Source organism: Cephus cinctus, unplaced genomic scaffold (genome assembly GCF_000341935.2).
Source record: "Cephus cinctus unplaced genomic scaffold, Ccin1 Ccin1_scaffold0013, whole genome shotgun sequence".
NCBI lineage: Eukaryota > Metazoa > Arthropoda > Insecta > Hymenoptera > Cephidae > Cephus > Cephus cinctus.
Window position 1 is genome coordinate 783,910 of NW_014332762.1, and position 14,571 is coordinate 798,480.

The following is a 14,571-nucleotide window of genomic DNA, read 5'->3' on the forward strand; positions in this document are numbered from 1 at the left end:
GGTAGTAGATACGCCCGCCGGAGCCCCTTTTCCACTCGCGAGTCGCGGTGAGGAAGGGTGTTTACTCAAGACACGACAATTCATTACGTAATTGAATTGAATGAGGCCTCCCTCCAGCCCACCAGATCTTCTATCCTCTGCATCCGTCGCTGTCCTCTCCTCGGATCCCATAGCTGCGTCTGGGATACACCCTCGGTATACGTATACAGCAAACCCTGGTATCTTCCCCGCAGGCTCCTCCTCGACAACCAGCTCAGTCCCGGCTACGGAGCGACCGAATTAAACGATTAGTTAAACTGATTTCGAGTTAGGAGAATGAATAAGTAATCGGATTTCTCGTTAAGGTAATCGCATTGCGCCCTGATTGGCTCCGTCTGCCTGCGTTATAGGCCATAGCTGCCTGCGACTCCCTTTCCAACTCTCTCTCTCTCTCTCTCTCTCTCTCTCTCTCTCTCTCTCTCTCTCTCTCTCTCTCTCTCTCTCTCTCTCTCTCTCTCCCAACCCTCACTCGGTCCACCTACGGATCTCCTGTTTCTATCGCCTCCCTCTCTCTCTTTCTCGATCGCACTAGGTAGGCTGTGCCCCGCGATGTGAAATGTTTGCACGAGCAATTACATTCCCGAACGCAATCCCATTTAAATATTGCCGAGTTTGGTGCGGGCAAACATGGAACACGACGTGCAGGGTCGCACCACGTATCCACGCGTCCAGACGCCTTTTCGATTGATCGGTTCAATATATCTGGGAATGATTTTTACCTTTTCTAGGGGATCCTGTGCCAGGGCGTAGACCACAGATGGTTGTTTGGATGGTTACAGTGGAGATATTAAGAAGAGGAAGTATTTTCCTTGAATAATTTCAAATGAACAATTTCACTGATTTTTGGCCGAAAATTAAAACAAAATGGGATCATGTTCCTGTGGGAGGTAAGTGTCAAAAAGTTATAGCTTGTCGACTTACTTCGGAGGATCTCGATGGTAAAATTATAATATTTTACAGGAGAATGGCCGTTCGCGGGTTTTCCTGGCACGTGATAGAAAGACGGCCCTGGAAAGCGTGCCGTGTGCGGCTCGTGCACACGGTGTGATGTACATATACAGGGTGCTGGCTACCAACCGGAAGGGGTAGTTTGCGCCTGGGGTGGAAATGGGTGAAATGCTAATGAGACTTCGGAGTTCGTCGGGGCGTTTCAGGGGTATTTTGGGGCGTCCTGGAAACGCCTCCGTATCCCGGATTGGCGAGCGCCCAAATGGCGGCCGTCGCGACGCGTGGCGTCCTGACGCGTCTTGCCAGCGCTCGTCGCCGTCGTCGCCGCCGATACGAGTGAGTCCCCAAGGATGGAGCAGCTAGCCCAGTTCGTCTCGAAAAGCTTCGACAACGCGAACGGGAATCGTGATAACAAGACTCGAAGTTGCGGTGCCGCGGCGGCCGCAATTACCTTGAGTGTGGCTCATTTACTTGGTTCCAGCGACAGTGCTACCAATAATAATTGCCGTACGTTTATGACACGTGCTCCTATTTAGAGAATGACTTCTTTTACTTTTTTTATACATCGCACGATCCTGTCAAGTCAACAGGCTCTTTTGCAAAAATTCATTTTTTAGAATCGCCTTAAAAAGATTTTTTAAGCAATTACGTTGTGACCGTTGCATTATTGCGGTTATCTTTTTACTCTAGAAATATCAATTTTTTTGACGAACTTCTATAAAGTTCCTAAACTACAAATTCCACTTTCACACGTGAGAGATAGGTATTATTTTTTTATTGGCACTTCCTTTGGATTAGTTGCGACGGTGAGATTAAATCAGCCGACGGCTAGCTTTTATTTCAAATCTTCGAGGACTATAATATTTTCCAAATTTTTCATTAAAAAATTCTTATATTTCATTTCAATCGAATTACACAATTTTAATCCACAATTAATCAAAAATTCTTTAATCACTTCAAATGTCAAACCCTATGTTCTCTGTTGCTCTCCGTTTCGTAGCTTGCTCATTGACCAAAGTATTGAATCCAATTTTAAAAAAAATCTACAACAGTGCATCAACTACTCGGTGGAAGCTCCTTGCAGAATTCTCATATTATTCGTCCACGTTCTACAGATGGAAGCGCACAGTACCGAGAACCCGTGCCGGAAGTGTGTAGCGCCGAGACAACCGGCGAGGATGAGCCGCCGTCTCCGGAAGCTCGTCTGCAGCCGGAAGATCTTTCAGTCACCACAAAGATCAAGGAAAGCACGGAAACCATCGTGCCGTTAAAAGCACCGGAATTGAAACTCTCCGTAAGAAAGTTATTGGGATGCAGTCCGTCGCCGCCGCCGATCACCAGAGAACGTTCACCGAGTCCGGAAGCTTGTGCAGATCTAAGATCGTCATTGTCAAGCGACGTGAAACCAAACGAGGATTTGAAAGTGACGCAGCAAGTGTCAAGATCATTGATATCGGTACAAGAAGAGTCCAACAAAGGTAAAAGTGACTATTAAAAATACTAAACAGGAAATATATTAAGATATTCCAAAAAAAAAAAGTCCACGACTATACATATAATAACGTTTTCAAAATTTCATACACCGCCAGGAAAAAATCCTTTTGAAACGCTACTAGGAAGATCCTTAAGATCAGACAGCTATCCATGAACTGCTCGAGTCCCTATGAAGCCAGGAAGTTCGAAAACCTTTACAAACCCAGTCTACACGAGAGCTGGGGATTTCCAGATCGTTTATAATTCACGAGATCGTCCAATAACGTTCAGAAGTGATTGGGAGCAGCTGACCATCCGTAACGTAACGACCTTTGACCTCCTATTTTATCCACATGCCAAATCATGCTTCGTCTAACCTAAAGCATACATAGAATTTACTAAAAGTAAAGATAACGCTACGTCAATGAACTAATTCGCTATTAATAATTTTAATATCAATCAAAGCAATTGATCATTACTTTTTTTTCATACACAACTCAATTTATCTGCCGAGAGCGTATTCAAAGTTGTAGAAACGAATTCTAATCTAGCGACTGTAAAGTTCCGAATAAATTCAGCTGTTAGCAGATAAAATACACAGAGTTCATCCGTTGGTAGTACAAGGGTAACTTTAACAAAGTGCAAATGTATTTCGCTTTAGTAAAATCGGTTATGCGTCATACGACTATACGAATTTATGGTTTAATATGCGCGGCATGTGGCCCTGCGGTGCGTTATGGTGTATACCTCCCTCCCTACCTCCTGTAAACGGTAAACGTCATCTCTCGGGGGTCCATAACTTTTCGCGATTAAGCGCAAATCAAAAAGCAATCTGCCCGGACGGTTCACGCGCCCCCTTCTTTCGAGGCCCAGTCCGCCCAGCCAGCAAAAGGCAGAACCAGAAGAGAAAAAGTAAAATAATAAATATCTAAACTCCATGGCGTCCGGGAAGAAGCTGCGAAGTGCTGCAGTAGATCAGAACGGCTAGCAGAAGCACTTTGCCTCCTACGAGTTGACGTTATGTATTTATGTTACGAGCCTTGGAATCCTCATTCAGTTAACGTATCTATGGATATGATAGAGCTTGACCCGAGGTCAGCAAGTACGCGCATATTTATGACCGTTTAGGGGTAGTTTCTCAAATCCACCACTAGGGGGAAATGGCGTGAGCCTACGTTCGATAGGTTATTTGAAAATTTATGAAAGCTTCCCCATAGGCATGGCATAGATTGAATACGAGGATAAAAAGAGCTTTTGACTTTTTGAAGTTAATAAATAAAATTCAAAAATTTTCAGATACCTCAAATATTCACCTTGTGCAAATATTAATGTTCTAGTCGGTGTCTATTTATTCTGGGCACTTAAGCTCATTAAGCTATAAGTGATTGGAGCTTTGAGTAATCTTATCTGTGGGTTAAAGGTCATTGTTTATTCATGAAGCCAAGGAGACGATGCACCATATGCAGTCTGGAGGGAACCCAGGGCTTTTCCGTTCGGCCTGGATGGCTATGGGTACTTTTGGACGCCATTCCGAGAGAGAGAGAGAAAAGGAGACAGGGAGGTTAAGCGAAGGAGAGAGTAGCGGCTCTTAGTAATCGAATTAGCGACCCCTTGTGTCCGAGTGTGATTGCTTTGGGTCTTGAGCGGGGTCGGGTGGGGTTAAGCTACGTTTGGAATAACTGCCGTAGTTGCAGCGTGTGATTTTGTATGTCCAGTCGACGAGTGGAAATTCGATGAAACGCATTTTACACCCGGTAGAATTGTACATGTGGCATATCGAAGGGGGCTACGAAAATCGCGCGTTATTTTACAAGCGAGGGGTTTTAAACCTCTGTACATATGGATGCGGGTGAGCACTGGCAGCCTCGAAATTTCATTATCCAGGTATCGGATAATTGGTTAAAACTGAACGCGTAATGCGGATACATTGGCAGTGCGGAAATACAGTCGTCCTGTGCAACTTTGACAAGCGTCCAATAGTCCAATTTAATTCTCTATGCTTTGTTGGGTGCACTAATCCTCTGATAATATAACATATAAACAAAGATGGGATGAAATATAATTTTCATTAAACAAGCCTCTAAATAATCTTTGAATAATAATAGAATTCCATTGTGGATGCTTCGGTGGGGAAATAAATCCTTTGATGATGTAATATACAAAGAAAGTTGTGGGAGTAATTTTTAAAAATAATATTTTCACGTTTCTCCATAGGCCCAAGTAGCCACATGGTGTTCGAAGTATGAAAAGCGCAAGGTCACAAGGAAGCATCCGTGATGAAATAAACTAGAGCCAGGGTGACTAACGACCCTGTACAAGACACCGGTAGCTCGCCACTTTACTAAATTATATAAATCACAGCCCCTTCGTCAAGGGCTCTACGCGAGATACTTAATCCATCCTCCTTTACCTCGGCATCCCCACATCTTTTTCGCAAACTCTACGAGTTGTACCCTAGTTACTTTACATTAAGTACCCATTAATTAAATCGCATAACCTTAATTATCTAAGTGTCTTCCTAACTGGAAGGCACGCTCGCGGCTCTCTTCGACAAATAGTTAAGACTCGGGGTTGCGTTAAAAAAAAGGAAAGAAAAAACTTGAAAAACTCCCACCAAAAGGTACACGACAACAATGGATAAAATTTGATGCTAGAAGTCTATTGAGCTCAAGTGCTATTATTATTATTTATCCCATCGGGTTATCTTGCCCATAATAAAAAACAAGGTTGACGATGACCCCAGGCATACTTGGCATCTGATAGGGACCGAAACGCTTCGCTGACTTTATTCGACTGTTTTGCAATTCTACGAAACGATCGTTTCGCTAATATCAACCAATCGCAAGACAGACTGATTTGAATAGAATACTCATAAGAGAGAAATTTATGATGATAGCGACGAGGTCGCAAGAAATGACCCGTGAATTAATGGATACCATCGCACCGGGACCTGTTTGCCAGATACGATCATCTTCTTGAATAAATCCTTGCATTAAGTCTCCACTTCGGTGACGTGACGATAAATTCTTAGCCGGCGAGATGAAGCAGTCGTGGAATTGAAAGTTGGGTAGCACCGTTTACTTGTATGCCGCAGGTTCGTCTTGTCGTGGTGCTGGCAATGGAAATGGTAAACAAAGAAGATCCAGGACCAACTTCACCCTGGAACAGTTGGCAGAATTGGAAAGACTCTTCGACGAGACTCACTACCCGGATGCCTTCATGAGGGAAGAATTGAGTCAACGTCTGGGTCTGAGCGAAGCCCGCGTACAAGTATGGTTCCAGAACAGACGAGCCAAGTGTCGCAAGCACGAGAGTCAACTTCATAAAGGTAAGTAGATAAATGATAAGGACATGGATGACAGTGGATCCCTGATACCTGAATATTGAGACTGAGGGAGCCAGGACTCGATTGTCAATTTGAGCATGGTTGAAAAAAGGTGTGGCAGGTGGTATGGTGTTAGCCCCACGAAGTCCACCCACAGCACTGGAGCCGTGCAGAGTCGCGCCGTATCTGCCAGCCCTGAGGTTGCATCCCCCGATGCAGGGAGGTACCAACGTAAACGTGACAGCAGCAGCAGCCGCGGCCGCGGCTGCAGGTTCGGCATTTGACCCTGCAGTTCTTCATTATGCAGCTGCGGGTGGTCTCTTCTGCCTTGCGCCACCTACGCATCCTCATCCTCATCCTCATCCGCATCCGCATCCGCTCAGCCTAGCAGCGTCTCTCACTGCAGCCGCAGCCCGTTCAAAAAATAGTAGCATTGCAGACCTCAGACTGAAGGCCAGACGACATCAGGAGGCTCTCGGATTGGATAGACCCGCGTAAAGAGAAATGCCTAATGAAAGATCAAGGGAAATAGATGCGGGATTAAAAAGATATTTTCTTTTTGACACTCGATCTCACGAGAGTCATGGCCAGGTCGAGCACGTGGCTCTCGATGAAAATGGCCGACTTACAATCGACGTGTATATCCGAGAAGTACAAAGGAGACATAACTTGTAAAAATGTAGTCGCGAGACATGTACTATAACGTAGAACAAGAATTTCACGAGACTCGTGAGATCGTTTTTGTTCTTTCGAATTTTCATTGACGAACCGTTGGTTATCACTTTTTCCGGGCACACACACAACACACATATATATATATATCGATTCGCGTAGCAAAGTAACTGTGATGTGAAGATCCATTGGAGGGGTCAGTGGAAGATGGAATCCAAAAAGCGTTTCTTAATTCTAGCTAGAAAGACAGAAAATGAAAGAAGGTTAAATCCTGTCGGTTAATCATTCCTTCGAAGGAGACGTCCGATTAAGTTTCGAATTCTTCCGAGAGATGTCGCCTCGAACAGCTAGCATTGCTAAACTAGGAATCCCGAGATTGGCACTTTGTCGTATTAACGTTGACCCCTCCATTTCATTAAATTACTTAGAAAAAGAATACTAAGAGGAAGGTAAGATTGGAGGGTATTCGGAGTGGGTTAGAATCCATGGGATAATCTTTAAATATTCAAGGTACAGTCTCATCAGTGGTATGATACATCTCCGAGTGAAGTTTATAAACTAGGTACTTGATACACAGGGTGGGCCGAGACGTTAAAGTGAGATTGCAGGATATCGTGCGTATATATATATATATATATATATATATATATATATATATATATATATATATATATATATATACATATGGAACACGTGGGAGACGTAGGTCCAAGATATAATTCTTGAGAATGATTCACGGTCGGGTGGACAAATGCTGGACAAAGCAACTCACTCGTCTCCGGGTAGTAAAGGACTGGAGGATGGGATGAGAACGGTGGCGTCGGGGCGCTAATGCAATAACGCAACGCCACGCGGATAAATCAGGCAACCAACCAACGAACCGGCCTGCAATGCTGGCTGTAATCGTGTTACCCCAGCTTTGCCGTCCCCTGGGCGCCGTTATTGTTGTATCTATATACGGGCCCTTATAACCAAGGTACCTAGTGGAACGAGCCGTGATTGCGACACGCTGTTGAAACTTGCATTATTCGGCAGGCTCATTAATTAAGGATCTTGAACGCGAATGGACGAAGTTTTCAGTGTGGATAAAGCTTGGAGATTTGAATGCTCATCGTAGGAAGGTTCTGCGCATGCGCAAACCCACGAGAAAATTAGAAATCCCTAGACCGCGCAAACGAATGCGAAATATTTGCATCCGTGAAAGGAAAGAAATCTGATTTTAATTTATTGAAAATAGAAACAGTAAATAATCAGGTCACATAAACGAAACGGACTATAGACGTAGAATGTATTATTATTGATATCGACTTCGGACTTTTTTTGTTTCTTTTTTCAAATCACGCAGTACCATTGTTTTTTGTAGGTTAAACTTCGAAGGAAATCTTAACGTGCAAGTACGTCGTTCTGACCTGACATTTTTTCGACTCGAATTCACTTCCTCCGGATACTCTCTGGTCTCCTTGGGGTTGCGCAACCCCGCAGACAGATAAAATAAAACTTTCAAGGCTCGGAGATAATTTATAAGAGAGATGCGCCGTTTGTTTTAATCTCGGCTTTAAGAAGTTTTACTATTGCGCGAAAATTGGCCGTCATTTGTCGGTCGCTCGTGGGGGTGGAGGTGCAACGACCTCGACCCCTCGTGTTTCTTATTCGTTGGATGCACCCGGATGAGACGAGGGGTTAGGGGGTTGAACTAGTGGCTCCGCTAACTGGTATATAATACGCCGCGAAAACCAGAGGCGACTATCAATTATCGTCCCTGCCCCCTGGCGTCTCTCGCAGCAGTCGTGTAAGTTATGCCTGAGAGAAATAATCGTCATGGGGTTGTTACACGAGGGATAAACGGAATTAAAGCATTTATTAATCGCCCCCTCTCGGTATCTACCAATTCGTGGCTATCTGTCTTGCGGCATATACATTGACCGTTATTAATTCAAATTTTGAATAAACCATATTCAACGCTTGATTTGCTTCACGATTTCAAAAGTAGCGTGCACACGCGGCGTAAATAAAAAATTAAAGAGAAAACTGCCCGAGAAAAGAAAGATTTCGTGATTTATAAGCACCAAGTTGGCAGCACTGGCCCCGTTACGTTAAATAATAACACAGCGATTGGTACTTGCCGGCGAGCGAAACTCCCTGTGGCAGCCTTAGAAAAGGGGTTGGCGTTACTGGGAGAGGGGAGGGAATGGGCCTTTACACCCCCACCAGATATATCATCGCCTGGCAGTTATGTGTGTCATGAATTTTAGATTATTCTCGGATTAGATTAAGGGGCGGTGGTGGGGCGAAGTGGAAACATCCCCTTGGCCATAGCCGACCAGTACCGTATCAAGAAATAGTATCGCACTCAAAAATTCCAACACTGCGCATCGACCCCGATTGGAGTCCCTATCATAATAAAAAAAAGCACTAAATTAAAAAAAACCTTAATCCGGCTTTTTTCATTAAATATATTACCACTATCGACCAATATCAATTACCGATACATCCCTCTGCAAAAAAAAAAATTCCAAAGGGGATTCCAAAATGAAAAAAAAAAAGAAAAAAAATGTTAATTTCCCAAAGACAAATTGAGCGCCTCAAAAACTCCGAGCTAGACGTGCCCCGCGTTCTCTACGGGTTTGACCCATGGGACTCGAGGAGGGTGTCGCAAGGGTGGGTCGTAAAAAGTCGAGGGTAGAAAAAAAGACGGGGATAACTTGCAAGGGGGACGGAGAGTGAAAGAAACGAGGAGCTAAACGGTGTTTCCGCCCCTGGGCAGATCCGATGCCGAATCAATTCGCGTAATAGACTCGGCGGGGCTGGGGATGAGACAGAGGGGGAGGGTTAAATCGACTAGGGTATTGCTATAGGGTCGCTTCGCCTACGGATACGCTCCATTACCGCACCTGTCCTTCAACTTCAACCGTACGCGAAGCGAATCGAACGAGCGAGAATCCACTAATGAAGAGAAGCAATCACTTAAGCCTGCAGCTAACGGCATCCAAGACGAGCGGGAATAAGTTCGCTCGTATCGGCCGTACATTAAAGTCCTGTCCGCGGAGTCTTGAAACGTGTAATTTACATAATACAAGAGTGACGTCACGTTGATCCAACGGAAAGACACTCCTACACATCCAGTACCTATTTTCATAACCTGCATTCATCTGGTTATAAAAATGTTCTGTAACAAAGTGAAATATCTCAAAGTTCAGGACGATCTTATTGATAGTTATTCGATTAAAAAAAAAAAAAGAATTTACGTCGAAACGACGTGGTACGACAATATGTACTACTGGTTATGCAATACGTACCGTAGGTATATATGGCAGATAGGTCGGGATAATTGTGGCTGATGAACAAAAAATTATTAATGATTATTAAATTCTTTTTTTTCTATCTATATATATATATCTTAATTTATAATGGATTCGTACGTAAAACCGAATTTTATTCTTTACTGTACAAAGTAACTGTGCGGCTCAGCCAAAGGATTTACAAAGAGACATCTTAGGAATTCATTGAATTACTTGGTTCGGTATTACACAATCACAGTAGCGTATTTAGTAACGTTATTTCTGTTATTATTAGTCAAAACCTTAAACGGCCTTCAATTCTCAAGTTGCCTACCTCGCAGTGGGCAGATATTTCTTTTTTTTTTCCAATTGTGCCACTTAAAATACAAAAGGTCCGATATACGTACATTTTAGGTTGAAAATGAAGTTTCAAATTATTTACCTATAATTATAATCCTTTAATGAAAATTAAAATCTCTTAATCGACGAGTATTGACTAAGTTGAATTTTTTTTTTTTTACATTCACACTGCCTTTTTTTTACAGTAAAACGCATACGCAACGCGTCGCTACGTCGAGATCAGCCCTATGCTAATCGCATAGTGTATAGGTTAATAAATAATTACTCGTCTATCTTACGCTAGGAGAAGTTCACTTGATTATCCGATAGCATCCTCGCCAGGATCTCGACGTTAATAAAAAGAAGAAAAAAAAAAAAAAGAAATAGTAAACCACTGTTTAATAATAAACTTACCCAGGCCCCGTAGTACCAACTTAAGGTATATATCATAAGTACTAAGGTGGTCAGGTGTGACAATAAAAAAAAAAAGAAGTAACGCCACGAGTCATTATTGGGTTTAAACGCTGAACGATGAATATACCTGCGCCTGCGACAGACGAGAGTGGTTTAGAGAGATCTTATTAGAGAGAGAGAGAGAGAGAGAGAGAGAGAGAGAGAGAGAGAGAGAGAGAGAGAGAGAGAGAGTATATATGTATATATAATTTTTTTTCTTATTTCCTTTATTAAAATCGTGCCGCAAGGATAGGATAGTCAGGTACTAGGAACAGTCCCATAGAGTCCGAGTCCTTTGAGAAGTCAATCATCATCATCATTAGCACCACTGACAGTCTCAGTCAGATCGGAAGCTGAGATCAGCCAAAGATCCGCAATCGAGGCTGAGCTGCACGGTGAGTTGAGAGGAGAAAACAAAAATATTAGAAATTTACATCGGCCGTGAAAAGTTAATTAAAAAAAATAAAAAAATAAAAAAATAAATAAATAAAATCTCAATGAAAAGCAACATTACCCGTTGGCAATGTTAAAGGGGGATTGCTGGCAAAAGCTGCCGGCCGGAAAGAAACAGGATGGGGGGGGGGGGGGGGGGGGGGGGGAAAGAAAAAAAAAAAAAAAAAAAAAAAAGAGTCTAACCTCGTACGGGGAAGATTGTTCCCATTCGGGGATTAAATTGAAAAGGATTATAGAGACGGGCTGCGGAATTTTATATATGTGTATATATGTATGTGCCCGTGCAGCCATTTGAATTTCTCACGCCTCCCGACAGAGAGGGTTGGGCGAAATACAAGATAATCAAGGGAGAGGATGATCTTTCTCGGAGATAGGACTTTCCCAAAGGATTAGGAACCCACTCCTAACCACTGCCCGCACGAAACGTTACGATTAAATATAATACACACCGTATAATAATTACAATAATTATAGCATTAATTAAGAAATATTATGTTAATAGTTATTTAACCATGTGTATGGCTCAGTCTATTACGCTAGTCTCATGCAACAACAACAATAAAGATACAACAATATATTTACTTGTGTGTTTGTCATTTAATCGTTTACTTTCTTTCTCTTCTTCTTCCTTTTTTTCCCCGCAATCTTTTTTTTTTCCTTTCACTTTACCTCCCTCACGCTTTGCAATCAACCCGTATATTCCCCCATGCATACTTCCTCCCACTACACGCTGCTACACACGTTGCAATAGAAAAACTTGTAAATTTTCAAATCTCATTCAACTTCGTTTCACTTGCATTTATAATATTTAATATAATTATTGTGTACAAATAGACGATTTCACGTTACTTTACATTCATTTATAAATTTCTTTTCTCCCTACATCGTTCATTCTTATTTTTCTTTCTTTCTTTCTCTCATTTTCGATTGAGAGCTTCGGAGTCTGATAATCAATCGTTAATGCCACATGTTTCTCTCGAGCTTCGGATAAAACAGGGAATGTGTATCCATTGCCGTTGGACGAGACGCGACTTGGTACAAAATTTCACGAGAAAAATAAAAAAGGAGACGATTTAGCTAAACGTACAGAACGAAGACTCTTTTTTTTGGGGTTTTTTTTTTTTTATAGATATTTTCATTTTCCAATATAAAGTTCTACATCCCTCACTGTCGTGGCTAACTTTTACGAAGCCCTGCTGGTGACTTGATAAAAATTCAATTACATATGTATTCATATTTACAGCGCTGCGAGAATCTATGTATTTATATACACATGGTCATTCATGGACAAATGCGCACCACCTGAAGTTGCTGATTCTACCATGTAAATCAACCGGACAGAGCTAACTTCAGGTGGTTGGCGTTTGCCGTGAATAACTTTGTATATACGAAAAGTGCGAAAATTAAATTCTTTATAATCATTATAATTGATTTGTAGATTTGTTTTCGTCGACAATACAATTTTCGTTAATGTCGTTAACTTCAGATCTACAAGAACGACGCACCGTGAACGAGCAAAAAATATACTAAAAATAAAAAAAAAAAAAATAATAATAAAGATATTACATCGTACTTAGGAACTATGAAATAATACAAAACTCGATGTAATTAATCGTTGAGAACATACATGTCTAATAGGAAATCATATTGAATCAAGGACATAAGGTCTTCTCGAATTACGTTAACGAGGAAGGTACCACCCGGACGTATCGATAATCGTGAAAATTGATCTAATTAAAAATAAAAAAAAAAGCAACTACGACTGCGCAGCTTTAATACGTACGTATGTAATTATGTACATGCATGTTTTCTATACTCGTGAACGTTAATGTACCCTGTGACGAATTATATCCTCATCGTGAAAGCTACTCGCGTGACGATTACGAGGAAAGAATTTAATGTCTGCAGCGAGGAGCAAACATGTGGCCTTAAACACTATCTCTTTGCTCAGGCCCTTAAGTAATATAAAAAATAGTAATATCACAAAAACTTGCGCAGGCAGGGCGAGGAAAGGACCCGATTGGGATAAGAATTTTTGACAATTTTACATTGTCAATCGACAGGCGTGGATCGAGTCAGGAGCGGTCACGAATAATTCTATATACTCTCTGCATTGAAACTCTTGTCGCATCACTCTCGCGCGACATTGTCAGACATGGTAACGATATTCATACTAATATTTAATCGATCAGATTTCTTTTTTAAATCTGTTAATCATATCAAGATATTTTCGATGTAAATACGTCTCAGAGAAGTTAGGAAATGTTAATGATGATAATTGACACATATTTTGTCGATTACTCAATCAAAAGGAACACTCGACTTGGGGATCGAGATCGCGCACTAAAGAAATATTCAACAGTCAAATGACTTTTACAGTGTCATTATTAATATTTTGTAAGGGTGATGTAAATGGATAAGTGATTAAAAAAAATATATATTTTTTTTTCTTTTCCGTGTCAAACTGTAATAATATCGGTACCAAATGTCTTATGACGTCTCGCTCGCCCGCGCCGGTCATTCCTGCCAGCTGCTTTTATTTATTCATCAACTTCCATTCACAACAGTAACTTAAAATGACGGTCAGTATACTTTGATTCTTGCGTTGGATTTCTTCGTGTTCTCGAAGTTTAAAGGGAAGAGAGAAGTAGATCGAGCAGTAGAAATTAAAGGTAGAGGACGAAAAAAAAAGAGAAAAAAAAAAAAATAAACATAAAGTATCTTTCATAAAAGTTCTAGAAATCTCTCGCTAAGGCTCTCGCATACGGAGCCTTGTCGCATGCGATATCTTTAAATCGTCATATAATTTCAGAGTTCGTTACGAATATATTTCTAATTGAAACTTAGATCGTTGTTACGCAAGTAAAATTAGCATTGTCCCATAAATCACGTCACAGATATCAAAAAAGAAAAAGGGGAGCCCGAGGTACGTAATATTCCATACCGCGTGCGATCGTTCCAATCCGTGGGAACGCGACAGTACGACTTGACGACGTATATGTAAGACGAATTAAGAAATTTCATAACTGCGCAAGATGGCGACTCGTCGGAAAAATACCGCGACCGATATTTACTCGATTCGTGGTGTCGAAATGGCAAATATATTATCTAGTATCACAATGAAGTGAGTGAACTTTGGCTAATAAAAGAACGCAATCGCGCATTCTGGGATACATTAAATTTTCAACGTATAAAAATACATATTCTCAGAGACGACCTCTAGCGAAAGAACATGAAACTTCGTTTGTCAGCACGTCCATGGACTCTGCAGCACCGTACGGTGAGCATTAGTTGAACTAACTTCATAGAAGGATATCTGTGAGGCAACATATGCGTCTTAGCTGATAACAAAGCTAGTCTCAAGAAATATTTTAGCTTGGCTAATTGGTGTGGCCAGCTCTCTTGTCTTGTTTCCATAACGCGAAGGTACAACCGCTCGACTTGTATTTCAGCGTTAATTCGAAAGGAAAAAAAAAATGAAGTGTACGGCGTGTACGTTGCTACATAACGGGTATCATAAGAATAGCGACACAGCATAGTGTGTACGATACCTTTACTTTATAGTGGTCGGTGACCTTCACAAAAACCTCC

General features: G+C 41.6%; 2 protein-coding genes across 5 annotated transcripts in view; one reads left to right on the top strand and one right to left on the bottom strand.

Annotated features, from left to right (window-relative positions):
* The first annotated feature begins 1,326 nt into the window (after positions 1-1,326).
* Positions 1,327-6,291, top strand: LOC107275054 (short stature homeobox protein). Of its 2 annotated transcripts, none has more exons than XM_015754803.2 (4): positions 1,327-1,494; positions 2,103-2,465; positions 5,555-5,788; positions 5,898-6,291. In XM_015754803.2, the coding sequence occupies exons 1-4, from the start codon at positions 1,338-1,340 to the stop codon at positions 6,281-6,283; spliced, it is 1,140 nt and encodes a 379-aa protein (XP_015610289.1). In that variant the 5' UTR covers positions 1,327-1,337; the 3' UTR covers positions 6,284-6,291. The 2 variants fall into 2 exon arrangements, with proteins under 2 accessions (XP_015610289.1, XP_015610297.1); XM_015754811.2 differs by having other exon boundaries at positions 5,907-6,291.
* LOC107264926 (transportin-1) overlaps positions 6,169-14,571 on the bottom strand; it is a 16,826-nt gene continuing 8,423 nt past the window's right edge. For 2 of the 3 annotated variants that reach the window (XR_003058846.1, XM_025081848.1), the window contains one exon: positions 9,859-10,915. The gene's annotated coding sequence lies outside the window, so the exon portion shown is untranslated. Of the gene's footprint in view, positions 6,294-9,858; positions 10,916-14,571 lie in introns of those variants that run through there. The other variant, XM_025081852.1, reaches the window with a different exon arrangement.

What these genes read in the sequence shown, in the direction of transcription:
- LOC107275054 (XM_015754803.2), top strand. Translation starts at nt 1,338, where the DNA reads ATGGAGCAGCTAGCCCAGTTCGTCTCGAAAAGCTTCGACAACGCGAAC. An exon ending in TGCTACCAATAATAATTGCC is followed by an intron (nt 1,495 to 2,102) that starts GTACGTTTATGA and finishes CACGTTCTACAG; the next exon opens with ATGGAAGCGCACAGTACCGA. An exon ending in CGAGAGTCAACTTCATAAAG is followed by an intron (nt 5,789 to 5,897) that starts GTAAGTAGATAA and finishes GGTTGAAAAAAG; the next exon opens with GTGTGGCAGGTGGTATGGTG.